Raw genomic sequence first — 8,500 nt, 5'->3', positions numbered from 1 at the left:
GTATCCCAGACTTCACCAGGGGAAGCACCAGTACCAGGAGGAGGGAGAGGCTGGGACTGAGGGCACCTGCTCCAGTCCCCACTCCGGAGGGGGCTGGTGGTTACAGCAGGATGTGGTTGGGGTCAGGATCTCAATAGGTAGGGGTCAAGGAGGCAAAGATGTGGGATGGTGAGAGGCAGCTTCAGCTGCACCCATTCACGGATTATTTGGGTGCTAACAAGGAAGGGCATTGGGGCAGGTGATGAGGATGGAGTATGCTGGCATTACCAGCATCATACCCACGTGGCTTGTGCTACGTGCCTGCCAGCTCCTCCATAATTCAGCACCATGATTTATTCAGTTTTCCTGCTACTGTGCTGCTTCTGCATCAGTGTGGCTGCGGGGACAAGAGGGTCCCAGCCAGGGAGTGTGGGGCATCCTGAGTGGGGCATGGAGGGGACCAGGCTCATGCCAGCCCATGCTTTGAGCCAGGGGTGGTGAATGGAAAGACTGGAGTGGGATGGAAAAACCCTTTCCCTGTTCAGGGACCTGGCAGGTCCCAGCACTGGTACTGCAGGTGCAGGGTTTGTGATGTGGGTGATGATGGGGGGACCAGGCCTGGGGTGGCAGAGCAGGGCTGGCCAGAAAAATGTACCCTGACCCTCACAGGGACCCCAGCCCTCCACGGTCATGACTTTGTGTGAAGGGCTCAAAACCTCTCCCTGTCCTTCCCAAGGGTCAGAAGCCGCTGGCTGTGCAAGACCCATAGCATGAACCCTGCAGAGCTGCTGCTCAGGGACCCCCAGTGTCCCCTCAGCAGTCATCACCACCCATGGGGGCCCGTGTGCCCAGACTCCCCGGGCTGTGAGTTGGGAGAAGAGGTGGGACACAGAGCCCACCTGCACCAGCCCCCCTGGGCTGAGCAGAATTGTCCTGGTGCATGCCCCAATAAGGAGCCTGGTCCTAGGGTGCCTGATGGGGACCGTGTCCCTGGGGCGACCCGGGAAAGAGGGGGGAACGGGCACTCCTGGACAGCCTCTGGCATCCCCCGATCCCCGCATCTCCCCCGCTCCGCTCCCGTCCGACCCCGCCCCCGTCCCGGCCCCAGCCCCGGCCTCGCCGCTGGGGGATGCGCCGGGCAGGTGCGCGGGGACGGGGCGATCCTATAAATAGGGGAGGGAACGGCCGTAGCGGCTCCGCTCGGCGGGGCTGGGCTGGGCACGGCTGGGTGGGCTCGGCACGATGGAGATCTGGAGCAGCCCCGCCGCCTACGATGAGTTGAACGGGAACGCGGAGCGCGGCGGCGGCGCGGACCCCATCGCCAGGGAGCTGGAGGAAGGTGAGGGCGGCCCGGGTGGTCCCGCCCCGGGGATGGGGATCGGGATGCGGCTGCAGCAGTGCTGGGCTCCCCCGGGCTGGTCCGGAGCGGTCAGGGCCGGGGTCTCGCCGGGGCCGGGGCTGGTCCGGAGCGGTCAGGGCAGGGTCTTCCCTCGGCAGGTGCCGTCTGTTTCCCACCTGTACGTTCCCGCAACCCCGGTCTCCCTCGCCGCTCTCTGGCCCGGGGTTGCCGCCGCCCGGTCCCTTGGGGACCCCCAGGATCACCCCGACCCTAAGGGAACCTGTCCCCCCACCGGGAGTGGGGGGGAGAGGACGGAGGGACGGGGCGAGGGGCCCTGCCAGGTCTGCGTGTGCCCGTGGGGAAGGGCGTCCCTCCCCCCGTGGGAATGGGGTCCTCCCCTCCCGCACCGCCGGATCGGGCCCGCAGATGGATGTTTACATGTTTGCCAGCGCTGCAGGCTCGTCTCCCAGGGCCAGCCGCTCGCTCCAACCGTAACGATGCTCATGCTCTAATTATTTCCAATTAATGGCTCAGGGGCCTGACGAGGTGCAGTTGGGGACCCCCGCGGAGAGCGGGTCCTGTCGGGGTGCAGGGAGGGGGGTGAGGCTGGGATTGGTTCTTTTTCCCATGGACGTGTTTGGGGTACGTGCCTTCTGGGGTGTGGGGGAGCACCCGGGGCAGTGAGGAGTGGACGGGACCGGGGTGGCGAGTGGGGGCATTGCCATGACAACACACTCACCATTACACAACCCCAGCTGGGGAGGCCTAATGGGATTTGTGTGGCTGAGCTTCCCCGTTAACCCACTTCGTATGCACGACTGGGGGGTGGCTGTGACTGGGGACGCGGGTGGGGGGCCCTGAGCACAGCCAGCGCTGCTCTGCCAGGGGAAACTGAGGCACACATCCTCGGGGCAGCAGAGCATCAGAAAGAGCATCGTGAGTGCTGTGTGGTGTGGGCAGGGTGCGGGGTACAGCAGGTCCCGGGCTGTAAGCAGGCTCTGGGGTGCGGGCAGGGCTCGGGGCTTTGCGCCTGCTCGCGGCTCCCTCGCACCGCACGGCTCCAGCGCCGCCGTCTGGGTGCGTGCCCGGCGCTGCCTGGCAGCTCCTGCGGGCGCAGTTGGCAGGATCCGTACCGCGGGGACCGACGTCTCCATCCTTGCACCTCCTTTGCCTGCCAGAGGCCCAGAGAGCAGCGGGGGGAGGCAGAGCTGTAGCTGGGGCCCGGCCTGACGCGGTGGTGTTGGCGTGGTGGGCAGCTGCCCGTTCCTGCAGCGTCCTGTCCGCAGCTGCCTCTGCCTCTGTTGCTTTGTGGATCGTTGTGTTGTGCAGCTGGAGGGGCATCGGGTGGGTGCGGGCTGCAGCATCCCCTCCCCCAGAGAGAAACTAGGGCAGGGCTGGCTTCTCGGGGGGGATCTGGGGGAGGGGGCTAGGGACAGATTGGAGGGGACGCCGCCTGTGAGCCCGGCTCGGCACGGTGCCACCCACAGCTATTTATACTGGAGCTCCAGCCTGCTTTCTGCTGGAGATGTCACCTCCGATCCTGTCTCTGCTGCTGCCCTTCCCCATCCCTCCTTTCTGCCTGTGAGTCCTGCAGTGGGGCTGGCACTGTGCCTGTGCTGAGGTCATGGGGGCAGCGAGGGGGCCCAGCATTTTTCTTGCCACCCCAAGGTGCAGGCAGGGTTGGGTGTGAGCCCCTCATTTCCCATGGTGATGTCACGGCTGTGGGGATCCCTGCCCGCCTCTGCCTGCGCGAGGTGACGCCCAGCAGAGAAAAGGTCCATTTTGGAGACCAGCCTGGAGCAGCCTTGGGGGGACAGTGCTGAGCAGTGTGGGAGTTCACCTTCTGGCCCTCTCCCCCAGTCCTGTGCGCTGAGCGGGTGGTCAGGATCACGAAGACTTACCACGACATCGATGCTGTCACCAACCTGCTGGATGAGGTATGCTGAAGATCCCACCTGTGTGAGGGCTGGTGGGACCCTGGCGACACAGGGGTAGGTAGGGACTGGGGAAGGGATGAATCCCAGCTGAGGCAGACCTGCCCCTTGCAGAAAGAGCGGGACCTGGAGTTAGCAGCACGCATTGGGCAGTCCCTGTTGAAGCAGAACCGGAGCCTGACCGAGCGCAATGAGCTGCTGGAGGAGCAGCTGGAACTGGCCAAAGAGGAGGTAACAGTTCCTGGGCACAGGTCTTGGCCCCCTGCATGCCCCCCTGGGGGCAGCTGTGGTCCCCTTGGGCCGTGTCCTGAAGCACCTTGTCTCTCCAGATTGCGCAGCTGCGCCATGAGGTCTCCATGCGGGACGACCTTCTCCACTTCTACACCACCACAACGGAGGAGAGCGAGCCCACCACCACCACCTCCACACCGTGAGTGGGAGCCCTTGTCCTGCCACTCACCTGGGGCAGAACTATTCCTGTGGGTTGTGCAGAGGTGTTGGGCAGGAGCCATCACCATCCCTAGGGCAGCACTGGCCACACTCCCTTCCCTCCCTTGGTGGCTGTGGGTCCAACCCCACAGAGCTTGGTTGCTGCAGGTGCCTGGGAGCTGGGGGAATGGGCAGGGGTCTGGGTGGGCAGCCCCATCCTGCCCGCACTCCCGCACTGCGGGTGCTCAGTGCCATCCCTGCTGTCCCCAGGCTGCACAGGCACGAGTCCTCGCTGTCCCTGCAGCAGTACTTCCAGTACGACACCTTGCAGCAGAAACTCAAGTGCCTGGAGGAGGAGAACCAGAAGCTCCGTATGGAGGTGAGCAGAGCCAGCTGACGGATGCCCCTCAGTGCCCACCTATGCCCTGCTCTCAATGGGGGGACCCGAGCTGCCCCCGGGGGAGACGGGAGGTCCTGCCTGTCATGCTCAGCCCCGCCAACCCTCTCCCCCAGGCCACCAACATCGCCACGGAGACCTGTCAGTACGAGGACCAGGAGCAGCAGCTGATGATTGACTGCGTGGAGCAGTTTTGTACGTAGGGCTCGGGGGTCTGCAGGCACCGCCCGGCAGGCACTGCCCAGCTGCGTGGGCTGGGGTTGGGGCCCGTGCCCTGGCGGTGACGGACCCCGGCCCTCCCCCAGCCGAAGCGAGCCAGCAGGTCGTTCACCTGTCGGAGGAGCTGGCGCACAGGGCGGAGGACGCGGCACGGCAGCAGGAGGAGATCACCCAGCTCCTGGCGCAGGTCGCGGAGCTGCAGCAGAAGTGTCGCACGGTGAGGGTGCCCTGCCCGTGCCGGGGGGAGGGGGTGCGGGCACAGCGCCCTGACCTGGCCGCTCCTGTCCGCAGTACGGCTCCGAGGTGGAGGAGCTCCAGCAGCACCTGACCGCGGCGAAGGAGGTGCAGCAGCAGCTCCGGATGGAGGTGAGCCCGGGGGAAGCCGTGAGTGTCCGACCTGGTGGGAGGTCCTGCCCCGCTACCCCCGGGGCCGTGCTCAGGCTGTGCCCGTGTCCCCGCAGCTGCGGGATCTGCAGGAGAAGTACGCGGAGTGCGGCGGGATGCTGCAGGAAGCCCAGGAGGAGGTGAAGAGCTTGCGGAGCCGCAGCATGCCCAACAGCACCGTCAGCCGCTACAGCGCGGCCAGTCTGCTGCCCGTGGTGAGCGCGGGGTCCGGGCGGCAGGGTGGGGGCCCCTGCTCTCCCCCCTACTGACACTGCGTACCCCTGTCCCCAGGACTCTCTGGCTGCTGAGATCAAGGGGATGATGAGGAAGAGGACAGACAGCTCCTCCTCGGACTACAAGTGAGTGCTGTTATCGGTGGCTCTTGCTGTGCCATGGGACGAGGGTCCGGCTCACCCCCACCCGCTTCCTGCCCACAGGAGCTACCAGCGCGTCTTCGAGACAGTGAAGGCCGTGAACCAGACAGCCAAAGCCAGGTCTTGCTCTGAGTCTCCCCACCACGTTCCAGGCTCCAAGCAGTTGTCGGCTGCCCACTCTGGGGGGGCCAGCACCCCCCACACCAACTGCTCCGGCTCGGAGGGTGCCCGGTGAGTGCCAGGGTGGAGGGGAAATGGGGCCGGGTGGGACAGCGGCTGCCCCTGCACAGGAGCTGGGATGCTGGTGAGCTGCTGGTCACACCGGAGCAGGAACCAGCCCGGGGCAGGGAGAGCAGGGCCTGGCTGGGGCCCAGCACAGCCTGAGGTGCAGTGTGGGACTGCAGCCCCGGGCAGCCTAACGCTGTGCCCTCCAGCAGGGCCGAGGGGGCCAGCGAGGACTCCCGGGCAGCCCCGGGGCGGCAGGACCTGGAGGCGGCGGTGCAGCGGCTGTCGGTGCGGCAGCAGAGCCACGTCTCCGAGGAGCGCTCCTTCTTCGAGGCCGAGCGGGAGCGCAAGCTCTGGCGGCTCAGAGATGGGGCGAGCTCCAGTGGCTTCCTCACCCCCGAGGGCAGCATCGTCTCCACTGGCACCAATTACTCGGGGGGCTCAGAGCTCACTGCTGGCTCCAGCTTCTCCCTCGGCTCCCTCACCTACTTACCTGACAAACTGCAGATTGTGAAGCCACTGGAAGGTGAGGGGCAGAGGGGGTGCAGAGCTGCAGGTGCTCTGAGGGTCCAACACCCTCACCTGAGTTCCCCCTGGCTGTGTCCCCCCCAGGCTCTGTGACACTCCACCACTGGCAGCAGCTGGCACAGCCCAACCTGGGTGGGATCCTGGTGCCCCGGCCCGGGGTGCTCACCAAAGACTTCAGGCAGCTGGACATCGACCTGGAGGAGGTGTACAGCCTCAATGACCTGGAGGAGGACGATGTGGATGCCAGCTCCTTCCAGCTGCTCCCTACCTCAACACCCGCCAAAGCCAAGGAGCGCCCCAGGGGTGAGCGTGGGGTGAGGGGACCGTGGGGACGCAGCTCCCGCAATGCCCCTGTCCTCCAGTCGAGGCTGCCCCTCGCCTCCCGCCGTGCTCTCCCCTCTTGCAGCAGCCTGTCCCTGCCACCCCGCTGTCCCCGCGGGGCTGCTCCGCCTGCAGCTGCGCAAGGGCTGTTCTCGGGCAGCCCCGGCGGGATGAGCCCTTGCCATCACCTTGGCGAGCCCCTGCTGCCCCTCGGCTGGCTGGAAGGGGCAGGTCTGGGACAGACGGCATCTCCTGGTCCCACCTGTGCTCGCTGCCCCCTCTGAGCAGGCACCACACCTCAGTTGCTGCTGGAGCTGTGCCCTGTGCATGGAGCTTCCAGCCCAGCTTTGGCTGTCCCGCCTGCTCTCCGCCCGTGTCCTGCCCCCCTTCCCATTGACCCCTTGTCTCCTGTCCCTTCCAGTGTTCCTCTCTGTTAACAACCTCCCCCAGACCCCGTCTACCTTCACCATCACCACCTGCCACATCCTCCACCCCACCACTGCGCTCACCACGGTGACACCCAGGTAAGGCGCGTGGTCCCCGCCGCCTGCGCTGCCTGCACCAGCCCCCGCCCCGCTGTGCGCCCCGAGCTCTCTCCTCCTCGCCCCCGTGCCCGGCTCCCTGCAGCGTGAGGAAGTGGCAGGCCGGGGGCCGCCTGCAGCCCCTGATGCTCTGAGAGATGCCAGCATTAAGAAACATCCCCAAATCTGGCTGCTGGGGTGTCTGTGTGCCCGGGGCTGGGATCAGCCCCCCTCCTCTGCACTGCAGCACCCTGATGGATGGAGAGCCTTCCTCGGGTGGGCTCGCCCGGAGGGGCAGCACCCCGGGCACGGAGCAGCGAGTGCTCCTGGCACTCTGGGGAACAGACACAGCTTTCCTTCCTCCACACTTGGGCAGCAGCCAGGAGCTTTTCCCAGCCGGTTGCTGGGCTGTCCGTTCATTAATGAGCACCGGTGATTAGCCCTAATGAGCCCCCCCAAGGCTCGCTGGGGGTTGGCATGAGCTGGAGTTCACTGTTAGACAAAACCCTGGTGTCTGGAAATGCTTGTGGAGCAGTGGCTGTGTCCCAATCTCTCCTGGCTGCTGAGGAGCAGCCCCCAGCACTCCCCTGTGAGCTTTGCTTGAGCAGTTTGCAGCGTGGGAGGCTCCTGTAGCCCACGGCTCGTTAGGTGAAGGAGGAAAAGCGGGTCCTGCTCTGCCCGCAGCCACGCCTGGCCTCTTCAGCAACATCCCCCAGGACAGGGTCCCCCAACTGATCCCCACTTCTGCTCTCTCTTCTCCTCCAGTCTGTATCATGCCGTCGTGCCTTCTTGTGGGCCCTTTGAGGGGCTGAGCCTCGGCAGCCCCTCACCAGAACAGACTCCCCCCACACTGGCGCTTGGCCCTGGACCCCCGAGCACCCCCATGGGACTCTTCAGGCTCTTGCTGGGGCGAGATTCCCACTTGGCACCCAGGACTGGATCATGGTTGGCCCCCTCACTCCACTCCCAGGACCCTCAGAATTCTGAGCCCCATCCCTCCCCTGTGCCCAGGGGTCAGGATGGACCCGCACCCAGGAGCAGCATCTTCAGCTGGAACCTGGTGGAGAAGTTGCAGCGCCTGGGGCTGGACAAGGTGGTGGCCAGAGGGGAGACGTCCTACACCCGGCCAGGGCTCAGAGGGGCCCAGGGCAGCCGGAAGTGAAGCTGCTGGAGAAGAGACCCCCAGGCTCAGGGTGAGACACATCCTCTTCCTCACCCATCCATGGGGGAATGGAGACAGGACAAGCTTCAGCTGCTGGTGCTGCCCCAAATCTGTCAGCACTCCTGGCACCAGCATGGGGAGCTTTGCTCTGGCTGCAAGGACAGAACCCGGCACTGCTCCCCATGGATGGGGGGTACAGGGGGTGCTGCCTGACCCCGTCCCTGCTGGGGAGTATGGACCCTTCACAGGAGCCAGTTTCTGGCAATAAAAACTGTTCCTGCTTCTGCTGAGCCTGGCTGTGGAGCGAGGGGCAGCTTGGCCCTTTGGGGCTGTCCAGATGCTGCAGCGAAGGGCAACGCTCAGTCTGGGCTTGGGTGGGTCCTGGGGCAACCCGCTGGGGCCAGGGCAAGACCCCTGCACCCTGGCTGGGCCCCTGGCCAGCACCTGGACTGGACTGGCTTTTTAGGGGAATGGTGTTTTAACTCTTTCCTGCCCACTGAGTAGCAATAGTAGCAGTACCCACAGCTTGGGATGTTTCTGGGGGCGCAGCTGTTGCTCCCCCCAGCTGTGTCCCTCCCTCCAAGCTGTGCCCCATCCCCTGGAAAATAAATGTGAATTTACAGAGCAGCTCGTGTGTGCTGCGTCTCCTGCCACGTTCTGTGTTTGCTGCTGTGAGCAGCTCGGTCTC

The 8,500-nt window shown here is 65.6% G+C and overlaps 1 protein-coding gene across 1 annotated transcript; it reads left to right on the top strand.

The window, feature by feature from the left end:
• Positions 1–647: 647 nt before the first annotated feature.
• On the top strand, positions 648–8,439 carry HAP1 (huntingtin associated protein 1). The gene is given in 18 exon segments (XM_032134397.1): positions 648–1,034; positions 1,036–1,089; positions 1,091–1,178; positions 1,181–1,318; positions 3,179–3,255; positions 3,367–3,483; positions 3,582–3,682; positions 3,952–4,060; positions 4,195–4,273; positions 4,384–4,514; positions 4,589–4,663; positions 4,759–4,896; positions 4,973–5,040; positions 5,119–5,286; positions 5,490–5,806; positions 5,893–6,111; positions 6,551–6,653; positions 7,416–8,439. Coding segments are annotated over 18 exon segments (2,664 nt in total). The 5' UTR covers positions 648–749; the 3' UTR covers positions 7,813–8,439.
• Positions 8,440–8,500: the final 61 nt, after the last annotated feature.

This window comes from Corvus moneduloides, chromosome 26 (assembly GCF_009650955.1).
Source record: "Corvus moneduloides isolate bCorMon1 chromosome 26, bCorMon1.pri, whole genome shotgun sequence".
Classification (NCBI taxonomy): domain Eukaryota; kingdom Metazoa; phylum Chordata; class Aves; order Passeriformes; family Corvidae; genus Corvus; species Corvus moneduloides.
The sequence above is the reverse complement of the archived record's forward strand: the minus strand, read 5'-3'. Positions and strand labels throughout refer to the sequence as shown.